The sequence below is a fragment of the Zalophus californianus genome, chromosome 3, assembly GCF_009762305.2.
Source record: "Zalophus californianus isolate mZalCal1 chromosome 3, mZalCal1.pri.v2, whole genome shotgun sequence".
Lineage (NCBI taxonomy): Eukaryota > Metazoa > Chordata > Mammalia > Carnivora > Otariidae > Zalophus > Zalophus californianus.
Window position 1 is genome coordinate 71,043,354 of NC_045597.1, and position 25,039 is coordinate 71,068,392.

Here is a 25,039-nt window from a genome sequence, read left to right on the forward strand (position 1 = left end):
CAGCCTAAACCATGTCTCTGCATTTTATTTTAGGAACACATGAATGTGGTCACAAAACATCTTCAGAAAGCAGGATAAGTCAAGAAACATACAGAATGGTGGGTCTGAAAAGAGATCCGGGGCCACCCCCAATCTCAAGGAGTGGGGCGGACACCAAGTTATTTTCTTCCAGGGAAAGCACGGTTAACTCGAGCTGTGAAGCCCAGATGGTCATTAGATTTACAGCTGTCTGAAGAGGAGCTACATCTTTGCAAGGGTTGAATTATGACGACTTTCAGTATTGATCACAGAGCGCCGACCCTGCATTCAGCGGAGAGTCAAGGGATGAGAAGCAGAGGGGAGATGGTGGTGGTTACTGCCTTTATGTAGTTTTCGAAGTCACTTCCGAAAAAGAGGATGAGGTAATAGTTGAATATACCAGCAAGGGACATGAGGAACAGGAACAGTATGATTCGTTTCCCAAATATGTAGCCTGGCGTGCTGGAAGAGAAAGAAAACTGTAGAAGCAGCAAAGTGATACGAACTTAATGGAAAATGGTATCAACTTTGAGATACATGGGGTTTAAATTAGGGTTCCTTTTACTCCAGAATGCTGTACAAACTTCATGTGAAGAATGGGAGCATCTCCGCTGTTATTGGTCACCGAATATATTTTAAACCAAGCTAAAAGAGCCTAGACCACCAACCCCGTCATCGTTAGGGCTCTGCTGGGCAGCTTCTCGGTGCTCTCCTGATTTCCCCGACGGCGTGAAGGCGGTGGGTTCTCTTGGTTGGTCATTGGGCATTCTGACCGGGGATCTGGAACCCCATTGACTTGTCAGGCCCCCTCCTGAGGCCGTCCTGCTCCGGGAGTGCCTAGAAAGCCGTGCTAGCAGCTGGGTCTAACGCAGGACCTAAGTACTCTATGAGACGGGTGCTGGTTTCAATGAGCCAATAAGGCTGGTGGAATCTAAAAGGTGCTTCAGTATCTGAGAGTTCAGTCTCACTCCTGAGGCTACTGGGGAATACCTCCTATTCCCGCTAACAAGAGCTGGGCCCCTCACAATGGAAGACAGGCTCTTACATTGTAAGTGAATGGAGGGGGAAGAGATGTTTTAGTGCGTTCATATTCTTCTCTCGAAGGCCCTAAATCCTAAGCTGCTTAGGCAAATCAGCAGCTGGGGTCAGGAGGCATTTCCCCAGTGATATGTGACCGCCTAATTGTACACAGCAGCTGCCCCGGCTTCCCTCCCCACCATCCTCTGTGACCGCTGGGGCTGGATCCATCTGTGCAAGCACTAGCATGTTCGGAAAGTCCAGCCAAATGGCTCGTTAAGGCTGTTAGTAACGACCCCGGTGAGGGGACCCTTTGGCAATCAAGACTGCTCAAGAAGAACAGCCGGCTCAGCTGAACAGGTGAGTCAGTGCTGCTGAGCCCGGTTTTTGACATAATCAAGAGAGAGCAGAATTTGGCAGCCACGGGTTCAACATGAGAAATTGTATCTTTCGGAAATGGACCCCAAAGATTCATACTGTAACTCGTAACTTTCCTATGCCAAGAGTCTGAAAACCATTCTGCAGTTGACTATTTCCTTGCTCCTCAAAGTGTGCTCCAGAGACCAGCAGCATCCACTGGGAGCTTGTTAGACATGCAGAATCTCAGGGCCCTCCCTGGATTTACCGGATCAGAATCTGCATTTTGACAAGTCCCTCCATGACTCACAGGCCGTTAAAGCTTGAGCAGCCCTGCTAGCTAGCTGCCCCCACCCCGCTCCTTGACCAGCTGTGGTCTCTCCTGGGTTTCCTGTTTACAGTCATGCTCATGAAGGGAGAAGTTCTATCTCTTTATTGGGGAAAAATATTTGGCTCCTCAAGGGAGCCTTATAGGCTGAATTGTGTCCCCACCCCCCCATTCATATGTTGAAGTCCTAACCTCAACACCTCAGGACATGACTGTACTTAGAGATAGAGTCTTTAAAAAGGTAATTGAGGTAAACTGTGATCACCAAGGGGGACCCTGACTCAATATGACTGGTGTCCTTACAAGAAGAGAAGGTGGACACAGACACACACAGACGGAAGACCAGGTGGGGACACAGGGCACAGACAGCCATCTATGAGCCGAGAAGAGAGGCCTCAGGAGAAAACAAGGCAGCCAACATCCTGATCTCAGATTTCTCACCTCCAGAACAGAGAGACAATCAATTTCTGTTGTCTGAGCTGGTACTCAATTATGGTGTCCCTGGCAGACAAATACAGACAGTTACCTGCTAATGCCGATAAGGAAGTCACAGAGTCTAAGTAAGGGATATTTTTTAGCCAGAGAACAGAGGGTTCAGAGAAATTAAATTGTGAAAAGTCAAATATCGTGGTGGCTCAGATTTATCACATGAATGAGGCCACCATATGCTCATTACAGAAACAAGAAAAAGTGATTTGCAAAGCCGTTTCAGAACGTGCTCGAGATAAATCTGTGGTGAAGGATGAAATGGCAGTGCCTGCTGCTGAAATTGTGGTGTTCTTGACTTTGGGCAGCATTTTTCAAAGGCCTCGAGGTGGATTGCCCCCCAGGAGACGGCTGTGTGGTGCCTTAACTCTTCCCAGACCATGTGAAGGGTGTGGGAGGCAGGAGCTCAACGCATGCCCATCACCTGCAGGGCTAAGGGTGAATGCAGGTCCCCACCTCGGGCACTTCATTAGCTTCCTCTTTCAGTCCGTCAGGCTTGGAGATGGGCTGTGGCCCTGGGAGGTGGGCATGGTGCGCCCAGAGGAAGGACCTGCCCCAGGTTCTGGGGAAGCCAAGGAGAGTGTAGAAGGAAAAGCCGGCCACAAGCTACATAATTGGACTCTGAAACTCAAGGCGTGTCTTTTATTGTTTCTAAAAGTTGATACATAGTTCTCTCTAAATGGGGTGGGGAAAGTCAGAATTAAATTCGGCATCTGAGAGACCTGGTGTTTTATATATGCGACTTCACGGAATCCTCAAACCTACTCTGTGCAATATTGTTAACCTATTTTCCAGGTGGGAAAACTGAGAACAGACAGGTTGAACGATGTGCCTAAGGTCCCACAGGCAAGAAGAGGCAGAGTGGGCTGCTCCTTCTCCCTTCCTGAGGGCTCCTGGGTTTTGGAGACTAGGATTTTGTGGTTAGTTTTGAAACAAATGTATCCCCCCTTCCTACACACACACACACACACACACACACACACACACACACACCATGAAACCTACATGAAAACATACAAGAGGCCTTATGACAAACAATTCCCTCTCAAATGTGCCTAAAACTTCGAGGAGGAGGAGCTGTGATGTGAGACAGGCAAGCCCCCGCATCAGGGCCCCTGAGCCCCAGCCCCAGCTCTCCGCCATGTGGCCTTGGGCAAGTTGCTGACCCTCCCGGCCTCACACAGAAAATATATACAAAATGTGGGTAGGAGAAGAAAACTTTATGGTCCCTCTGGCTTTATAATTCTGTTCTTTTCAATAAAGAAATACCACTTTAAACCTGGTAACTTCTAAAGGGAATAAAAACTGTAAGGCCCATGAGAGCAAGATACTGCTCCTTTGTTCACCCACATATCTCCAATAAATCAGGTCCTCCATACATTTTTGTCAAATGAATCATCTTAGAAAAGAGGCATGAACAGCCTTCAGTGATCCCCAGACTGTGTGTACAAGTTGTTAAAATGCGTATTCCCCCGGTTCCCACCCCAGAGATTCAGAGTCCGTAAAGTTCAGGGTGGGGCCCAGGAATCTATATTTTTAACAAGCACCCCAGCCAATTCTGGTGTCGTTGGTTGGGGGGTTTCACTTTAGAAACACCAACCTTGATACCCTTAGACTCACCCCTGGAGTCTAACTCTGGTGACGTAACCCCATGGTCCACATTGGGAACAAAGATTCTAAAATATTGACCCTAAAGGGGAAAATGACTATGAGGGACCAGGACTTCTGAAAACTGTGCCCATAATTATTTCTACAGGTTTCGTGTTTTGGGTACTACCCCTGACTCCTGCAGCCCCCAGGGCCTCCTTGAGCGCGAGGGCTCTGTCATGTTTATTATCATCTCAACAACTGACTCAGTACCTCGCTGGGGGCAGGTGGTCAGTAAGTATTTACTACGTGGGTGGGGAGTGAATGAGGAGTGAGCGGGCAAGCCGGGCAAGGTGGAGTGGGTTGGCCTGAGTTCACTGCCAGTCTCTGCCCCGTCCACCACTGGGTTGAGAACTCACATTGCAGAGAGGAACTTAGTAGGAGCTCCGACAAGGAACAGGGCTCTGAGGGACAGGAAGAGAGGGCAGCCTAGTGCCAGCCAGGGAAGGTAGCTAATAAAAGGCAAGTAGTCTATAATGCCAAACAGCCACTGGTTTGGGCCAGATAGTAGCTTAGAATGAAAGGGGGAGAAACTAAAATTCATTCTTAACTGCCTGTAGAGATGCTACCAACTACCGAATCAAGACAGGGAATAGGATGTAGGGCCATAAACTTCTAGGGGGGACAAAGAGGGGGGGTACAAAATCCCAAAAGGGAGAAGTTTTGGTGGGGGAGATATATCAAGGAATGTCATGCCTACCCACTGGACCAAAAAGCGCACTAGAACTTCTGATGCGGTTAGGGCCAAAGCCCTACGGAGGAGCAAAAAATGATTGAGAGCCCAAGGGAGAAATTCCTGGAAGGGTCTCACTGAGCAGTATCTTCCTCTGTTGGTGAGCCCAAGAAATAAGCAGATCCCGAAGACATTGAGCCATGAAATCATTGGCAGAGTCCAAGTGTGGCACAGCCCAGGAACGGAGGTGGGCGTCCACAGTGGAATCCACCGTGGAAGGGTATTAGCACATAGTTTCCAGAAGGCAGAATTGAAAATCCTCTTGGACCTAGCCACAGAGGCCCTCGGGCTTATATCCACCTCAAGCTATATTTTGGTCTAGATTAGGATTAGACATTTCATCTAGTACCTATCATTCTGTTGATATATAGCTCAGAACCCTATATTCGGAAGTCCTATGCGGCCACGTTTGGTCTCAGCAGGAAAGAGCACTCTGATGGGTCAGTAAGGCAGGCTGTGGATGCAGGAGAGGTGAGAAGTCTCTAACACAGCACACATGGCGGGGTACAGGGGCTGGGGCCATCTCACTGGCCTCTCCTGGGGGGCACCAGGCCAGGATTTAAGAGTTTAGACCAATTACATGTCTATGAGGTCCAGGGAAATCCGATAGTTTTAAGATTTTAAGTCTCTATCTTATTATTTTTGCCACCTTGGTTCACTCCCTAGCAGTGATTACCTTGAAAATGAAAAGAGCCCGTGGGTAAATGACACATTTTGTCATGCTCCACAGACTGTCTTAGAATTAAAGCAACTTTAAGATCTCAGGCAAGTGGTGACAGATGAGGAGAAGAGTGCCTGGGCCAAACCCCTGAGGCTTTGGTGAGGAAGACAGGGAGGCCCAGGGACGCAGCCTAAGAGAGCAGACACCCCCCCGCCCCAATTTCACTGATAGACACCCCTCCTCCCTCCACCTCCTGACAACAGGTGATCTCCCGGGGAAAGGCAGAACGGAGGTTTCCCAGGGTGGGAGAGAAAACAGAACCTCATTTATGACAGTGTTGATTAGGATAAGAGACATGAAGGAATTGTGGTTTTTGAGGACACATACGGACACCACTAGAGAGGCTTAAAGGAAAGAAGAGCAACAAAAAGAATGGCAGGAAGGAGAGTCGTCCTCCAGGCTGCAGCTCACCATCAAGCCCCCTACCCCATCGGCCGCCCCCCAGTCATTTAGCTTCACAGGCTCCCAAGGTCCCCAGATGTTAGTGCTTTCACCTGCCGACCTCGAGGGATGTCAGAGCCTTTGTCACCACTGAAGGATGCTGTCTGAGCGGAGAGCCCATTAACCACGAGAGAAGGGTGCTATTGTGAGAGACAGAGGGGGATGTGAAATGAGACAAAGGAGAGACACGGAGGGGAAGGCGGGACCCGCGTAGGGGCGGCAGCATCCCGGAACTGGAGAGAACCAGCCTGGCTCTTGGAGCCCTCCTGGTACGTTAGGAATTCTAAGGAACCGACGGCAGACTAGACCGCGAATATTTCTTCTGTAAGTGTCCTCATTTATTTTATGAAAATCCCGACTATCCAAGCCGGGTGTCGTCAAAGTATGTAACTGCTACTCTGGAGCTTTCCGTCTGTCAGCATCTATAAGCAATGCAACGGGGACACTATTCACAGACTCCATCCTTTGCGTGTGAGTGCAGCCTATTTTTGCCACGTTCTTCCTGCTGGTCCCCGGAAGATTTGTTACTCAAGAGAACTTATCACAAGGTGCAAGCTTTCGCTCTCGTTTTCTTTAGGCAAACAATAAAACATTTCACTCACCGGAGGCCTTGGGAAGCCAGACACAGAAAGTCATTCAAGGCCCAGACTCTGAAGGGTGGGTGTAGAGGGTGTGGGGTTGCAAGAATGTGTAGCAAGCGCATGGCGTTAAATCATCCTTTGTGAGCCCAGCGCCATGTGGAGGAGTTGGTTATGGGGCACACGAGTCAAGTCCCCCAGCTGCATTTGCAGAGCCCGCAAAGTTCAGGGGGTAAAGGATGAGGGATACTAGTGAGCCTTCCCCCTCCGGCCCCAGGTGATCCCTCAGAGCCTTAAAGCTTAGGCAGAATATGGTTGTGAGTGATGGCTCTTTTCGCTCTAAAAGCATGACTCACACCCTGGCTCTTAAACAGTCCCGGTGGCCTACCTCTGAGTTCTCTCCCCCAGGTAGCCGACGAAGTACTTTTGCCTCACGAACAGGTACATCAGTCCAGCAAAGGCCGCGGGAACTAAGGGGAGAAAGGGAGACCCCGTGTGAGTTTCACAGATGCCAGAACATGCTAAAGTAACATAATATCGACACAGTCATTGTGCAACTAATGATGGTCGCAAAATCTAGCAGAGGCCTCAGTTTCTCGCAGTCGCAGTCCCGGCTGATGGGAACTTCAGCAAAAAGCCTAGGGCTGGTAGAAACCTAGAAGTTTTATGATAGTACTGTTACTTTCTATTGGCATCACCCCGAACCCCAAGCCCCGCTCTAGGCTGGCTCTCTTAAAAGCATACCCTTCCCCTCTGGGCCTCCAAGCAGTGCAATGCTCGACCTTTTCTGAACAATTGTGGCCAATTCAGAAAAGATCTCTAGGGAGGGGGCTGCGTGGGGGGGGGGGGCAGTCAGTTGAGCATCCGACTCTCCCTCTTTTTTTTTTTTAGATTTTATTTATTTATTTGACAGAGAGAGAGAGAGAGACAGCGAGAGAGGGAACACAAGCAGGGGGAGTGGGAAAGGAAGAAGCAGGCCTCCCGCGGAGCAGGGAGCCCGATGCGGGGCTCGATCCCAGAACCCTGGGATCATGACCTGAGCCGAAGGCAGACAGTTAACCGACTGAGCCACCCAGGCGCCCCGAGCATCTGACTCTTGATTTCAGCTCAGGTTGTGACCTCGGGATTGTGAGATCGAGCCCCGTGCCAGTCTCCGAGTTCAGCGGGAGTTTATTTGAGATTCTCTCTCCCTCTGCCCCTCCCCCTGCTTGTGTGTGCTCATGCTCTCTCTCTCTCTCTCTCTCTCTCTCTCTCTCAAATAAATAAATCAATCTTTGGGGAGGAAAAAAGATCTCTAGGGAGGAAGACTCCCTTTGCCTTCTAGGCCTGTGAGTAAAAACCATGAGCAGCAGGAGTCCTGAACCTTAGAGCTGAGAGTTAGAAAACCCAACCCCACGAGGACTATTATGATCAGGAGCTAATACTTAACTCCTCCTACATCTGGACAGAGGGCTGATTGCGGCTTTCCTACCTATCAGGAAGGATCGTGAGGGTGAGATAGGCGCCTGGGTATAGAAGCACTCTGAAGACCTTCCAACATTGTTCAAATGCCAAATTAACTGTGTTGACAGAGCACGTTTTATGTCAGGCACTGCCCCAGCCACTTTGGGTCCTTGGGTCTCCAATCCTCCTGGCCACCTGGTGAAGAGTGCATTACTGTCCCCTTTGGCAGATGAGGAAATTGAGGCTCAAAGAAGTCAGTTTGCCTAGAGTCCCTTACCAGACCAAAAGACCCATGAGAACAGCCATCTTTTGCTAGACATAATCTCTGGGCTCGGCATAGTACCTGGCACATACTGGCTTTCAAAAATTATTTGTTAAATGAACTCATAAAAGTCAGGTGAACCAAGGAAAAGGTTGTTAAAAAGAAAACCACAGGCCCAAAATGGCATCACTTAGGCCAAGTCCCCAAACCAGGGCTTCATCCCTAACCTAACTGCCATTTCACAGAAATGTGGTCTTAACCTGTAGTTGGGAATGTTCTGATAGGAGCCAATGAAGTAATCGGCCACGTGGGCCCTCTCCTTCCTTCAAAGGAAGATGAGGTAATCTGCAGGATAAGACCCCCACCCCTCGTTCCCCCAAGGGAAAGAAACCTTGCCTGGAACAATCCTTTTCTTTTGCTAACAACTTTCTTGCCCCACCCTCCTTCCTATAAAAACCTTCCATTTTTGTACACCCTCTGGGAGCTCCCCTCTGCTTACCAGACGGGATCCTGCTGGATTCATGAATCCTTTGATAAAGCCAATTCGATCTTCAAATTCACTCGGTTGAATTTTATTTTATTTTTTTTAAAGATTTTATTTATTTGACTGAGAGAGAGAGAGCGAGAGAGCGAGAGAAGGAGCACAAGCAAGGAGAGAGCGAGAGGGAGAAGCAGACTCCCCGCCGAGCAGGGAGCCCGATGCAGGGCATCTTGATCCCAGGACCCTGGGATCATGATTGAGCCGAAGGCGTGAGCCACCCAGGCGCCCCGAATTTTATTTTTTAACAAGGTAGAATTTGAAACCAGGTTTGTATCATTTCAAAGCTGTATTACCACCACCAGCACTATGAATAACCTATACTGGGCATCTATTGTTAGGCTGGACTATATGAAATTGCCATTTTTGTGTGTCCTAAACAGTCAGACATTGGCAGGTGTATATGGTTTGATCTGATCTATTCCATGCAGCATGTCAGGGGCTTTATGCACACTCTCTCACTTAATCATCCTGGGAACTCGATTATTGCTGCTTTACAAATGGGGAAACTGAGGCTGAGGAAAGCTGAGTAACAGCCCGGGGTCCCAGCACCAGCAACGAGTGTCCTCAGAACGGTCTCCAGTCTGTCCACCCCCAGACCCGTGTTCTTGCCACAACTCCACCTTGCCTCCCAAAATACTAGTGTCATGTGCTTTGATAAGAAAAGCAGGGGCACCTGGGTGGCTCAGTAGGTTAAGCGTCTGCCTTCGGCTCAGGTCATGATCTCAGGGTCCTGGGATCGAGCCCTGCATCGGGCTCCCTGCTCAGCTGGGGGCCTGCTCCTCCCTTTCCTGCTTCCCCTGCTTGTGTTCCCTCTCTGTGTGTGTGTGTGTGTGTGTCAAATAAATAAAATCTTAAAAAAAAAAAAGAAAGAAAGAAAGAAAGAAAGAAAGAAAGAAAGAAAGAAAGAAAAGAAAACCAAAGCACAAAAGAAACTGCTTATGAGGTTCATGCTCTTTATTATCTGAAGGTCACAGAACTGTCAGAATTCACAATCTGCCCTGGACGAAGTCTTTTCTTGGTTTGTCCTATCTGGATGGCTCCGCTCTAACTTACCAGACCGTCTCCCTTTCGATGGGCAGCTAAACTGAACAAGAGCTGACAGGAGTCAGGGGTGGAAAATGGCTGTGCTCACTGCCCTCCTGCAGAGGACAGTGCATGCCTCGTGGACCCAGGCTGCTTGGAACAGTAGAAGGGGCACAGCGGGTTCGAATCTGGACTCGAAAATTCTGAGGTTTGAGCAAACCACTTGTCCTTCTGGGACTTGGACTCCTGCTCCTATAAAGTGATGGCTCTGGGCTAGAATGATCCCTGTGGTTCCTTTTGACTAAAAAATCCAGTAATTTACTACAGTCATAAGGAATGACGATGATCGAAGAGGGTTTACTGACACTTTCGTCCCCTAGCGGTGCCAACATTTGTTTTGGCTGAAATGCGTGGTTCCAGGACTCCAAAACACCTTCCCACTCCCTGTGTATTTATCCAGCTAGAACAACTGGAGATTCATCTCTATCAAGTATCATCTAAGACATAAAAGGAATCATAACTCCTCGTATAAGCATAGTTTGACTTGATTTTTCAAGTTATGCCAGACATGTTTCTTATTTCACTCAGGATAGATAGTGGTAAATAAATAGTGAGTAATGACAGCCTTATGGAGCACAGAAAGAGGCCACATGGCGTCCCTGAAGGAGTTTCTGCTGCCATCCCTCACCTCTGTTCCCTGTTACTGCACCTGATCCTTTTCCTTCCTGGCACTTCTCACTCTCGGCAAGAATTTATCCATTTGCGTCTTCCCTGTGGTTCAGCTCACCAAGTGCTGCGTGCCCCACCACCATCTCTTTATTTATCACTCTGTATCCAAGCACAGGGCTTGCCACGAAGTAGGTGTTCAATGTATATGCAGTAGATACATAGCTAATGCAGAAAGATACTTATGAAAAATCCAGGATTTAGCCCCAAAGACCTGGGCTCTCATCCTGCCTCTGCGTCCACCCGCTGAGTGAGCTTGAACAAGTTACCTTATCTCCCTGAACCAGTGTCCTCGCAGATCCTAGAGGGAGATAATATCCCCGCTACCTCCTCCATAAAGTGGGAGAGGATTACTTAGCCCCTCAGAGGCCACAGTGGCCTTTCCTTAGGCACGTGCCCTGCGGGGCCACGGTGTGGAAGCTGGCCAGGTCACGCCAAGCCTCCACCAGGCGCAATGCCAAGCTCCAAAGGGGACCAAAACACAGGACTCTGGTTTCCATTTCATTTTAAATCAACTCTGGGAGTCAACCTGCTAGAGTCGGGGCTGTGGGCTGCCGATAACCCGGGAGAGGGTTGGAGACCGGGGCTCTGCAGACACACGCCCACCCCGCTGGAAGCTTATTAGCGGACGCACCGAGTGACAGGGTCCCAGAATAGATCCCTCAGGCGCTCTCATTTATAATGCCCTTGCATCAGGGCGAAGACTGCTTAAGGATTCTGAGTCACATTTAGCCTGAAACCACCCTTGTCCGCGAAGCAGCTCTCAACCAACCACCAGGGAACAAGCATTAGCAATGCATTACCGCACCCGCCCCACCCGGGCACAGAGCAGGCCTGCAAGACGACCTCCCCGGGGGTTCTCACCTCTCCGGGGCCTTCGCGGAGCAGAGCTGGAGGTCAAGCAAAGTCTTTTCAATAAAAAGCCTGCACTCGAACCCCCTCAAGATGCACGTTTCAGGAAGAGAACACACACAGAGAAGCCCGAGTTACCTTGGCTACAGAGGAGCCCCGCACTCCAGAGCACAACAAGGAAAGTGGGGTACGCATCTACACAGTTTTGGCTGTAGAATAAAAAAAAAAATAACAATAAGAAGAAAAATCAGAAAACATGTTACTGCAGCGTAGTCTGAAAATCACCCGAAACCCAAATTGATAATCACCATCACACGTGAGGCGCAAACCCCGTTCATAACTGCACTTACATCTACCAATAAGACACGGGTGCCCCATCAGAAATGGGCAGTGGTTGGGCGCCTGGGTGGCTCAGATGGTTAAGCGTCTGCCTTCGGCTCAGGTCATGATCCCGGGGTCCTGGGATCGAGTCCCGCATCGGGCTCCCCGCTCAGTGGGAAGCCTGCTTCTCCCTCTGCCTCTCTCTCTCTCTCTCTCTCTCTCTCTGTCTCTGCCTCTCATGAATAAATAAATTAAAAAAAAATCTTTAAAAAAAAAAAAGAAATGGGCAGTGGTATGAAGCAAACACACGTTCGAGATCCGTTCACTCCCTTCCTCGGCGAAGCCAATAGGAGACTTGGTTTCTTGATGGATTCGTTTTGGCAGGGATCCTGCTCCTGGCTGTGCCAAAGTGCTTCTTGGAATTGAAAAGTGAGCAACACAGACAGCAGGGCTGTGGCAGCTGTCAGGATTAGGGGGAGGTGCAGGGGAGAGGAGCCCAACTCAGGAAACCTTTGTCAGCCGCACAAGTCAGCTCAGACTCACAGGCTGGGCTGGGGAACAAAGGGTGAGCTTCAAGCACCAGAGAAACCAGGGTCAACTCAGAAAAGCAGGTGCTCAGAAAGGTCCCTTGCTGGTAGTGGGATCGCAGCGTGCAGGGCTCAGTCCTGGCTCCTGTGAAGGGGCTCTCACCTCACTCCAGCCACCATGTTGGTGTCTTACACCCTTCGTCTCTTGTAAACTCACCAAGGTCCCGAGGGGGCGCAGGGGTGGCTGCATGCATTTTCTATGGCTGCTGGAACAGGTAGCCACAAACTCGGTGGCCTCAAACAAGACAAATCACATGAAGATCAGAAGTCCAAAATGGGTCTCACTGGGCTACAGTCAAGTCTGTCAGCATCGCTGCAGTCCTGCTGGAGATCCAGCCAAGAATCCATTTCCTCACCTTTCCCAGCTTCTAGAGATCACCTGCATTCCTTGGCTTGTGGCCCCCTGCCAACCTCGAAGGCAGCGATGGCCATTCAAGTCTTCCTGACACCGACTTCTTTGCCTCCTTCTTCCATATTTAAAGAACCCTTGTGATGACATTGGAGTCTACCCAGATAATCCAGAATACTCCCTTGATTTCAAGGTCAACTGGTTAGCAGCCTTAATTCCTTCTTGCCATGTAACAGAACCTATTCATGGGCTCCTGGGATCGGGATGTGAATGTGTTTGGGGGCCTTTTATTCAGCCTACTGTAGCTACTCTCATTTTCACATGAGAAACTGAGGTTTGGAGAAGCTGAGTAACCTGCTCAGCATCACCAAGCGACAGTCAGTCCAACTCTAAAACCAGGTCTGTTACCTCTTCGACTAGGCGAAATAAATAGCGAGTGTCCTCTTGAGAAGTTTAGAGTCTAGATCAGGACAACCAATATACATGTCCATGGGAAAACAACCTTACAAGACGTGGAAGCCTGAAAGGATGGGAGGGCAAAGCAATAGAGTGGAAGCGGCACGTGACTAGGATTTGGTCCCTGCCCTGACGTTCACCAGCTGTTTGTTAATGGCAAAACAATCCCTTTGGACTTAGTTTCCCTACCTGAAAAACCTAAGACTGATAGCAACTCTGAGAGCCATGTAAACTCTAAGAGTTGATGCTCTAAATGAGGTGGTGCTCAAGGCGTGGTCCCTGGATCAACAGCATCAGAAGCACCTGGGAACTTGCTAGAACTGCAAATGTCAATGCCCATCTCAGACCCACAGAATTAAAACCTCCCAGGGTGGGGGAAACAGCAATCTGTGTTTTAACAAGCCCCTCCAGGTGACTCTGAAGCATGCTCAAGTTAAAAGACCACTGGTCTAATGTAATTCAAACTGCACGGGTAAAAGCAGAGATGCAATTTGCATAACGTGTTCAGCCTTTTATCCAAATTCCTTCCTTGGAGTCCTTCCTAGGGATACTTCTTGATCTGGTTCTCATGCTTTCCCTCCTAAATCAGCTATAAACTCTTGTTCCGACCAATAGCGTCTCATGCCTCACTGGTACCACTGAGAACTCTGGAATGAGCAGCCCTTGGTCCATCCCCTGCAGAGAACCCAGAGACGATGGACTGTGTCCTTGGCCACAGGAAACTTCATGTCCCTCTGATGATCAAAAGATCCTCTACTGGAGAAGCCAATGAAATTAAAGGTAAGAAAGCAGTGTATCCTATCCTGGGCTATAGGCACGGGGGAGAGAACAGAGCCCTGCTCACCTTGCCAGGTGCCCAGGGGGTTCACTGTGTCTAGTGGACACAGTAGGAACTCTGAAGGGCAGGAGGTAGAACAAATTTATTATTCGGGGTGAAGTACTTAGCGAACAAACAGGTCCTATATGCAGCTACAGAGCATGAGCATCATATATATTCTTACATCTCAGAGGCACCAAACCACAGCCTTGGGACTCAGAATGTGATCTATTTCCCAGTTCGAGAAAAGCGGGAGCACATCCCTTATTTAATTGAATAATGTTCTACATCTGATGGGACCTAATACCTGATGCTCCAACAGTTTGAAAATTTATTAATACCAAGATCTCCCCTGCCTCCTCCTCATTCTCATGCTTCTGTTTTTGTTTGTTTTTAAGTACTGGATTCATCTGGGTGGTGCAAAATTTTAAAAAATTCTTAATTAACTAAGGAATTTGCTCATTAGAGAGAATGGTATAGTAATGTGACACTGAATTAGTCATTCAATCATTCTTCCTATTGTCTCAAGTCACCTTGGTCCCCAATAAAAATGGTCTGTCTGGAGTTAAATGAAACTCTCCCAACTTTAAGAGAATGGGCTCCTCCTCTGGATTTCCAGAATATACCTAGAGTCCCGTCCCTCGCTCTGGCTCAAGCCAGTCCTTCTCCGCTCCAGGATCTCTGATATGTCTTCTACCCACAGCTCCACGCAAGATGCCCCTCCCTGACAGAGGGCCACTGCTGGGCTGAATTCAAGTAGCTTTGGTCAGTGATGTGGCTATCTCTTGAGATGGAGCCTAGCAGATGCTCACATGGTCTCTAAAGTCACAAAGCCTCGGTCCAACGTCTAGTCAGCCGCTGTGTGAATGTGGGTGCATTTCCTAGCCTCGCTGCGCCTCTCGGTCTTCCTCATCTATAGGAGGTCAGTGGAGACATTAGTAATTACCACCCTGGCTTGTGAAAATAAAATGCGATAAAGCAGTGTCTGACTCATAACAAGCTTTCAATAAATAGTGACTATTACTGTTCCAACGTCTTCCTTCTTACAATCCCCAGTGGAAATGTCTTTCCTGCTGACAAATTATCATTCTTCCAAATTTTCTTTTGTGGAGAGTTGTGCGCCATTTTTTCTGCAAGACAAAACTGGCAAACCCATCTTGGCTCTCATTTCTTGAGGTCCAATTCCGAGGTGCTTGCCAGATTTGTCGACAATTCATTGTGCTGCGTTCGAGTTGATGCACTACGCTATCAATGTTTTCACGGAGAAAAGGACTCGTATTTTCCCTTCTGTTTTTCTCCACCTTTGGGAATCAGATAGAGAAGTACTTACATAGTGCTTTGTTAGTGAGTTTGGATTAACTTAAGTAAATATCACTAATAATAGTAATAGTATCACTACTAATCAATAGAATCAATGCAGATCTATTACCTTCAAATTATTTACAAGTCCACCCCACTCAGAAGTGAGTCTGAGGTGGATTTTGAGAGGTGCAAGAGAGAAAGGACTTTAGGGTGGCATTTCGCAAAATGTATTCTGTAAAACACTAAACCCTTGATACACTTTGCAAAAAAAAAAAAAAATGGGGGGTGTATCTGTAGTTAAAAAATGACTTCCCTTTCTTGGAGAACCAAGAATCACAATGTTCCTCAGCTCATCAAAAGTTCTCAAAAAGTCTTGCTGTCCAGAACTTTTTCTTCTCTGTAACACGTGTTACCAGCTCATGAACTTGTAATCTATGGAACACATGTCAGAAATTTACACTTGTCCAGAGACCCCCTCTCCTCTCAGCAACGCGTGCTTACCTGCACTCCTGGGGAAGAATCTTAGGTCAGTTAATTGAGCTTTTCCTCCAGAAATCAAACTTTGTTCTAGCTGTGCTCATCGGGGAACAGAGCTTTGAATTATGTTTTATACACATGAACAGAGAGTCAAGGTCAAGATTCTTTTTGTCTCTCAAACCCTGACTCAGTTCTGCCCTGGTGGGTGATGGGTGATGGGACAGACCATTAACCGAGGCCAAGCTGGAGCTGATGGGCCACACCTCGCTGCAATATCTGTTTATCAACTGCCCCCCAAAATCTGGAACCATCTGTATCTGTCAGCAGTCATATTTTATGCTGAAAAATATGCATCAGGCTTTTCAACCCACCAGCATCATTTATCCTGTTTTACTACTTTTTCTTGATAGCTGTGGTCTGGAAACATTTATGATCTCACACCCCATCAACCAGAAGATCTGATCACACAACCCTGTGACAGGTATAATACACAGTCGGCTTTCAACCTGAGTATTAAACATGAGTACAGCTTAATTTCTTAGTTTTTAGACAACAAGATTAAATAAATGTTCTTGTCTTTTTGCAAATCCATGGCTCAACCTGCACCTTCTTTGGTGCTTTTGGAGGCCCCTTGACAAGCCACCGCTGGAGAAGATATTCTGCTGGACCAACACACAACCCTTTGCCTATAACTTCCTGGCAGATGCAAGCCGACTGGGCGCCTCTGGCTTTTGCCAGCACACAGTAGCCTGTGGCCCCAAACTTTCCGCCCTTCTATAAACCACCGTAGGCACACCCAGTGCTTGCTGTTAGCTGGGTCAGGGAGGAAGTGGTCTCTGTAACAGAACCACAACAGTATCTGGGCAACCTTCATCTTACAGAAAATTCTCCTCTCCTCCCCCTGAGCTCCTACCTCTCCACAGCTCCCTCTCCTCTTCATTCTTCTCGTTCTCCTTTGGCGGAGGTTGAAGCGGTAAAGACACAGGGGCTTGGGGAGCTGGGCTGCAGCATCCACACCATGGGGACCCCCGGGCAGCAAGAATGCCCCACCCCTCTCCCCTGGCCCCTTCTTCCGTCAGGAACCCCACACCATTGCAGAACTTCCAAACCGCCCTTCCAAATGACGTAGCGCAGCCACCACCAAAGGGCATTTCTGCAATCTGGGTGCTGGAGCCAGGGGCCAGGTGTGAGCACAGAGCTAGCCCACCTCTCGGGAAAATGGCAGAAACTGAACGGCCCGGCCTGCTCCATTTTGTCTTCGTTGCTGGCAAAATGGAAACTTAACTTCATACATTGAAGGCCCAAACGTTAAAAAAGAAATCTCCCTGTAGGTAGCTCAGCAAAGGATTTCCTTGAGATCCGACTGCCGGAATGACCCTGCCCAGGACTGCTTAGTCTGAGGAAGGGGGAACAGAGCAGGTGGTGAGGGCCCGGGAGAGGGGGGGGGTCTTGGAGGGACTGCGAGCGCTCAGGAGTAGCCTGAAGCCCCGAGCCCAAAAAGCAAAGGGCCCAGACGGGGTGAGGGGACCGAGACATCAGCCTGTGATGATTTCCTTGCGTGTCCATGACTGCCCGTTTGGAAAGATCTGTGGGGGCCATCAGAGTCATCTCTGAGTTAAGACTCAAGGCCAGCTCCTGTGCCAGCTCATAGCTGAAGCCTTTCCTTCTGACAGGCCCCTCATCACAGGCACAGAGAAACAGGCCACTGCCTGAAACTGCTGTTCAAATACATTCTGCATAAAGGAAAAAATGAGTGTTTGAATAACATCGATTCAGATTTGCATCCTAAATAGCTCCCATTTCCTTCACTGAACCGTTCAGGTGTTTTCAAGCAGCCTTTTTATTCAAAAGTAAAGAATGGCGGGGGGAGCAATTGCACAGTTCCCCCATTCTTACTGTTCTTGTTCTGGTTGCTCAAGGAGACCGGGCATTCTGAAAGGTCCTGCCACACCTCCAGATGTCCACGGAGCGGGACACAAGGGGCAGTGAGCTGAAGGCTGCCGCCATCACGGCCTACCTGTTGCTTCCAAAGTCAGCCAGTGAGTCATGACTGGTTTTCATGGTAGTACCTCTGGACTAATTCCCCAGGAAACTGGTAACACTGTGACCACAGGACTGGCTCAGAGTTTCTGGAGCAAGGTGGAGGTGTGGTGATCACACATCTCCCCCCGCCAGCCTCCAATATCCCCAATTCCTTTCTTGAAACACTAGCACTCATTAAGATCATGAGGGGTGTCCACAAAGCCACCCCCACTCCCACCCCCAGGAGAGGTTCAGCCTTCCCTGGGAGCTCTGCCTCCCCCCGCACTCTGAAGGTTGGCCCAGACAGACATGTAGCCTCGAAAGTGGTCTTCACTCTGGTAGGGAGGCCCCTGTGCCCGGGCCCGCACTCTTAGTTTGCAGTATCAGGGTTTGGACTCACTTGGCAGTGTAGACCCGCTCAAAGGCAAGTGTTCCCGTCCTCTGGAAGCTCCGCCCATTCTGTGTCTTGCTTTCATGCTCCACCTTGTGGGCAAAGAAACCTGGCAGAGAGAAAGATTTGGATCTGGTTTATAACAGGCACGTTCTTGAGCCTGGTGTCCCATTATTTTACCAGAACGTTCAATGTTCCCTCTATGTGCCCTCCAAACAGCCCTAAATGTCTTCCATCAAATGTCATTTACCAAAAACTCATTCAGTAGCTATCTCTACAAATCACTGCATTTGGTGATGGTGAAGCCATCATCTTGACGGTGAGCAAGACACAGCCCCCACTTTTGAGGTTCTTACAAGTCAAAGGAAATAAACACACAATTAGAGCAGAAATTGCCCTCTAGTGATTCATGCTAAGATGAAACTGACAGAGAACATTGAGGGTCCAAGAGGCAACTTAATTCAGTGTTGGGATCACGGAGTGATCCTTAGAGGAACCGACATCTAGAATAAGATTTGCCGAACAAGTGGGAATTAGCCAAAGAGATGGAGGGGGCAACAGAGGAGATCACCCCACTCGAGTGGAATGGAATACGCAAAGGTGCAGAGGCAAGAACAGCCTTTGGTTTGCTATGTCCAGCTTATGATGGGGGAAATCAGGAGCAGGGAGTGGAAGCTGGCAGAATTACGAATGAGGCCAAAGAGATAGATGGTGAATTGTTCTTTCAGACGTTTTTCTTTGTGACTTGCCATATACCAGACACTTAGCTTGCATCTGAGAGCAAAACACACAGAGAACCTTGGCCTGAGGAGCTTACGTTCCAGTAAGGGTGGAAGAGGAGACAGATCATACACAGTGTTTCACAGTGAACAAAACACTCAAATTAAAATTATATTGTGTGCCGAGCCATGGACAGAAGAGAAGGCAGAGCAGCGTAAGGAGCCGTGTGGCATGCTCATAGGGTGGACGGAGTGAGGAAGCAGTAAGTGAGCCCAGGCCTGAAGAAGAGGATACTTGAGAGGTGCCTACAGGATTTAGCAGCGTGACTATGACCTTGATGAGAACCATGTTAAGAAAATCAGAACTTACTCCCATCTCACGAGCAACAAGGAGTTCCTGACAGGTGTAAGCTGAAGAATGGTGTTAAGCAAAGAGCCATTCTGTTTTCTGCATGGTGAGTATCTAGAGGGGTCAGGCCCACGACAGGGGGGAAGATAGGAGGGAGCCAACTAGGGTGATGGCTGTGGGGTGTGAGGGGTGCCGAGGAGCCAGAATCCAGAAGGTTTGTCTATAGATTGGGGGGGAGGGGTAGGAATGAAGGTCTCTCTCCCCTCCCCCCCATTATATTCCTTTACTCTTATTTCGAGAATATCAGGGGTCTTATGGGATTCCTTTTCATCAGCTTCATATTAGCTTCCTCAAAAAAATGTCAAACGGATGCTTTCTCAACCATGTATATGAAGAAAACCCTGCCCTGGTTTTCTTTTGGGCAAAAGTACAGCCCTATCCTAGCAACGTGCCTGTCTGGAGCATAGCTAAGGGCCACTGGTCTGAAGGGGGCATCGGCCAGCTCCAGGCGCTCCAGCAGACACCTAACATTTATTCCCTTACTGGGTCTTCCGCTGATGCTGGGAAGTGGACAGTGCTGTTCCCACTTTGTAGACAAGGACGCAGTGCCTCAGGGAGGTCGGACAGCTCACTCCACTGGGGAGCAGCACAGCTGGGGATTCAAATCCAGGGGGGCAGATGAGGATGTTTTTTTTTTCCCATTACTGTCACATTGAAGCTCACCGCAGGGATTCCATCAGCCACACAGGATGCAAGTACACATCGGTCTGTTCTGAATGTCTCTTCTTACCACAAAATACAGTAGAAAATTCTGACCATTGCCTTTCCAGAACCCACAGGGACGGCCCTTGCCTCTGAACATGTCAGAGACGGGTATTAAGAAAGTCAGAGGTTATTTCTGCAACCAGCCGCACCACTTGGCCGTACTTCTCTGCATCTGCCTTTCTTCTTCCTCTCCTTGCTCAGAGAAACCAACCCCTTCCTCTTTTCCAAGGACTGCCCTCTACCTGTGACCTTGAGTCCATTCCTGCTACCCCTTCAGCCCTTTGTTTCATTGGTGTTCTCCCCATTTCCTGAACCTTCCCTCTCTTTCTTCCTCCATCTCTTGACCCTAGAAACAGACTCGGATCTTTCCCACCCATCAAACAAAACAAAAGCAAGCCTGCCTCAATCTACTAGGCTCTACCTCTCCCTCCTGCTTAGCTAAACTTGAAAGAATTTGGCTTCCTTTGCCCACTCCTCACCGCCCACTCACACCCTGCCCCCACGTTATCCTCCACGGTATCACAGAAACTTCTCGTGCAGAGACCATGAACACACTGATCTTGGCCAACTGCTGACAGTAGGCCGAACCAGAGAGAGAGAGAGAGCCAGAGGCAGAGACACGAAGAGAAAAGGCTGCAGGCCCTCCCTGAGCACCTACCACATGCTGGGCCCTGCTGGCTACTTGCCCCCGGGTATGCCACGCAGCGCCTCCAACAAGTACATGTGGAAGTTACCATAGCTCCATTTCTCAGTTAAGGAAACTGAGAGTCAGAGAAGCCAACTAACTTTCTCAGGATCACATGAAAAGATCTGGAGATTTTAGTTAAGCAGAAAGTTAATAGACGCCAGCAGTGAGATACAAGTGTTCAAAGAATCACACGCCCATGATTATTTTCATAGAATTGACGTCTGGATCCTAGGTGCATCTATCATCTGCATCTTAGCACAGGGCAAGATGGGTGGGGGTGGGAGGGGGTGACCCAACGACAAGGGACCCTAGAAACCAAGTCACCTGAGAAGTGATACATTGAAGGTAGGGTGCTACAGCTGACTCTGTAAACCTAGAAGCAGCAAGCATAGTCCAGGCTTTTCCAGAGAATAGAAACAGGACCAGTGGATGGAGGTTATAGGGCAGTAGAACCTCTTGAGGAGTGTGCGTTTGAATAAATGTATCTGGGGCAATATACATAGCGTAAGCGTCTACTCTTTAGAATGGGTTTGGATCCCAGTGTCACCACAACTGGCTCGAGGACTTTCAACCCATGGCCTAGCCTCTCCAAGCCCCACATGGCTTCTCTGTAAAATGGGAATAATAATAGTGTATATTCCACAGGCTGCAAGGATTCAGTGAGGCATTATTCCCAACACAAAGCACTGTGCTTGACACAAAGCCAACTCTCAAGACACCTAATGATGGGAAGGGCAAGCTCGGTAGGTCGTGAGCTCTTTAGCGCAGGAAGGTTCAGGTAGGAGCTACTGAGAATGGTGTAGGTAAGATTTCCGCTATGGGGCACTTCATGAGTCCTGTTTCTAAAGCCCATCCAACCCTAGGTTGGGTTGTTAGGTCTTCCAATATGGTGCCCATGAGGTTCGTTAGGAGTGTGTGTGTGTTGGGGTGGGAGTACCAGGGATGACATGGGAAGGTAAGGGCTCACTACCAGCTCTATATCCCTCCTCACCACTATTCTCACAAACCCTTGTGTCCGTAGGGTCATCATGTCTCCCCCTTCTTGGCTTCACAGTAACAAGAGAGTGGAGGAGAGAGGATGATGCCAATTTCCACAACCCTTCCCTACAGCCAGAGGGCTGTGGGAACAGCTGTCCTGCTGCAGGACATCTTTTCTCTGCTGTTGCCATTCAGGCTTTCATGCACGAGGCTCAGTGCCCTACCCCTCGGCTCACCTTCTCCTCTCAATCTCATTAGTTTGGCTTCCTATGGAAATCGCTCTCCCCAAATCTGTGTTTTTTCAGTTTGCTGCATGTCAACGCTGCTGGGACCTTGGCAGGAGAAGCTGGAGGCTCTCTGGATGCTATTCATAGGAAATGCATCTATCTATACTCCCTGGGAAACCAGGCTTTGGTGGTTCTGGCCCAGCTTTCTTGGAATGATGTATTTTAAACTCGTTCTGTGCTTCCAAATCTGTGTTTTGCTGGATCAAGCTGGAAGAGGGCCACAGGTTCAAAGATCTTGATGACTAAAAATGTTTAAGAGTCAGAGGAGGAAGTGCCCCCAGGCGGGCTGGGCTCTGGCCTCTTCCCAAGAAATGAGGTCCACACAGTGTACAGAGAGCACAGACCCCAGATACCATCACAGACACAGGTGGACAGGACCTCTGTCTTGGGACAAAGACAAAGTGTGCGGTCCTGACAACAACATGTAAATACTCCTTAACACTAACAGGAAGGGCTGGAAATGGCATTTTGCGGGGCAGGAGGAGAGAGGCACAGTTTTTGCATATTTTCTGAACTTTGTAAGGAAGATCTATGGTTGCAACGTCGCGGTTAATTAGAATTGCAAAGAGAGGCTCTGGACATGCACTTGCACCTTTGTGTTTACCTGAAAACTCGTGGTGCAAGCAAGTACAGATGTTCTCTGCCAAGTTATTGGACTTTTTCTTGTTCCCCGACATGGGCATAGTTCACAGTTACAAATAAAAGGCCTCACGCAGTGGTCTCAGCATCACATGGCAGTCCGAGGTCTCTGCCTCAGAGAGGAATGTGGCTGGGCTGCTTCTGTGGCTTCAAAAGAGCAGCCGGTTGTCCCTTCCCCCAGCAAAGGTGCACCAGAGCTGTACAAAGTCACTCTTCCCCCTACGTTGCCCTAGCGGGTGGGGGAGGGCAGAGGAAAGGATGTGGCCGCCACGTAGGGTCTGCCCAGTCTGAAAAAGTCTCCAGCCCAAAACGGGAACTCCACTCAGGTCCATACTCACATCTCCCCACAGGAAACCTCCATCCCACTCATCAGTTGGTGGACTTCTATTAGTGAGGCCACTGTGTTCTTTCCCTATCTGAAATGGCCTGTCCAAAGTCAAGGCCCTTAGACTGTGGTTGTTAAGACTCAGACATTTGACTAGTTATAATCTCTCCTTCCATACTGTACCAAGGAAGAAGACTTACTCTCACTGCCAAAAATAATTAGGAACTTCACGGTTCCTCCTCCAGTCTGATCAGGGTTTGTTCTGCTACTAGAGAAAAAGCCCAGGACCCACTCAACAGACCAAGGGCGGGTTCTGCATCTCGGGAGAGATGAAGAGACTCTGTACTCACAACAGGAGACCCTGCAGCCTCCCCCAAGTCAGCTTTGAACTGAGAGGGAACAGCTCAAGGTGAGCGCCAACCTTCCAGCTAGCTTAGCCCCATCCCCACAGGCGGGTGACGGGGAGCTGGCTCCCCAGTCCACTGAGATCATCAGCTACATTGATGCTCATAAGAGGAAGGGCCGGAGGGGAGACCCTACACCGAGCTGAAAGAGCCCTGTCCACCCACCCACCCATGGAACACTGCCCCAAAGACACCAGAAGGGTCTTTGAAGGCTTCCTGTTGACCATGCCTGGCCATCTTTTCTCACTATCTTTTCCTTTCCTGGGGGCCCGCACCATAGCGATATCCCCATAAAGCCAGCACAGCGGGTCCTGGCAGCTTTATGTAGGCTGAATAAATGAATCCCTGGCTGATGTGCAAGATCAAGGGAGCTCACGGTCCCCGCACGAAATAGCAATGGCTTGAGGAATGGCAGCCTAAACAATCCCTTTGTCCCCTCTCTGAGCTGCAACTTGATGGTGTGGATTTAGTATGAAAATGTTTGGGTCAAAAATCGATCAACTGCTGTTCCGTATAGGAAACGTACTCGGAGGATGCAAAGTTGGGCCTCTCTTGGGTGGGAAGGTCTCCGGGAAGCCCCGCTCTGGGCTCAGAAGGCAAAACCTCAGCTTCTGTCCACATTCAAGCTGGGGGGAAATAACAGGATATCCCAAACCGGTTAAATATTCAAACTTCCCAAGTGTGACAGTGTGGGGACACGCAGTAATGACCATTAGGTTACAGCAGCTGCCCTTAGTAATTACTCTCCTTTTTCCTCTATCTTAATAAACTACAAAACACAAAGCCACTGGAAATATGTATAAAAAGAGTCGGTGGCAATCCTGACTCAGAACTCTAAAAAGAAAATTCAACACGGTCTTATCTTTGTCAGGTCTGGGTCCCTTACTTGGTTTTTTTAAGTGCTAGCAAGGTTAATGGAAATGCAAACCCCACACAAGAAAAATGCTTCCTCTCTCTCTTTATGTAAATATATAATGCATAGGAAAAATGCCTCAAAATTATACATTGCTAGGGGGAAAAAGAAAGTATTACAAAGAACCTGTTTCTCCACAAGGGAAAAAAAAAGAAAGAGCAGCACAGGGATAAAATAATGATAAGGGGATTTCTCCCTCCCACCCCCCAAATTGACCATGTTTTTTAGTTGACAGGTGACAGATAATCTCAATTGCACTGAGGTCAGCCCAGCCGCACTTACTAAAGCCTAGTGCCTGAGTAAACATGTACTTCACGTTCCCTTTCTAGGCTTCTTGCCTCCCACCCGGTCTCTGGCCACAGTAATTAATAGTTAAAATGCTGATTGCAGACACTTCAGTCAGGGTTTGGATAAAGCCTCTAGGTTGCTGCCCTGGCTCTGGTTAGTCATCCCCATTAAAGTGAAAGGAATACCAGAAGGAAAACCCCGACTGCAGGCACAAATGCACACACCCCATACATTCAAAGAAAAAGAAACAAATAACAAAATAAGGCAAAAGTGGGCCAAAGTGCGCATAGACACAGAGACTGGTGTAAGACTGACTTGCCAACAACTGGCAAACAAAATCCACCCTTGCCCCCCCTCCGAGTGAGGACCTTCCCTTACCGTTCTGGACCACACTGATGAGGGTGACAATGGCCAGCAAGACAATGTTGCCCACAGCTTCTTGATCCATGTTTGCTTCGGGCTCCCCAGGGAGGACTGCTCTAGTCTGGTGGCAGGCACCCAGGCCTGTGCCTTGCAGAAAGGGGAAGTGAGGGCCCGCACTCTGTCTTTCATCATTAGAATTTCCGAAGGTCCCAGCACAGTTACACACTGACTTCTTCTTTCTCTCTCTCTCTCTCTCTCTCGCTCTCGCTCTCGCTCTCGCTCTCGCTCTCTCTTTTTTTTTTCACTAGCCACCAAAGCGCCCTGGCTCGTGTGACCTGCCAAGAGAAGCAGAGCTTGGAAGAGGAGCAGGAAGGGAAGAAAAAAAGGAAACTTGGGTTTTATTTATAGAGCACCCAAAAGATCTGG

General features: G+C 48.9%; 1 protein-coding gene across 1 annotated transcript; it reads right to left on the minus strand.

The window, feature by feature from the left end:
• LOC113920828 (arachidonate 5-lipoxygenase activating protein) lies at positions 1–24,830 on the minus strand. Its single transcript, XM_027591184.2, has 5 exons — positions 24,629–24,830; positions 17,905–18,004; positions 11,312–11,382; positions 6,715–6,796; positions 1–480 (listed from the first exon to the last, which is right to left on the minus strand). Exons 1-5 carry the CDS (start codon positions 24,696–24,698, stop codon positions 318–320), a joined length of 486 nt encoding a protein of 161 aa, XP_027446985.1. The 5' UTR covers positions 24,699–24,830; the 3' UTR covers positions 1–317.
• Positions 24,831–25,039: the final 209 nt, after the last annotated feature.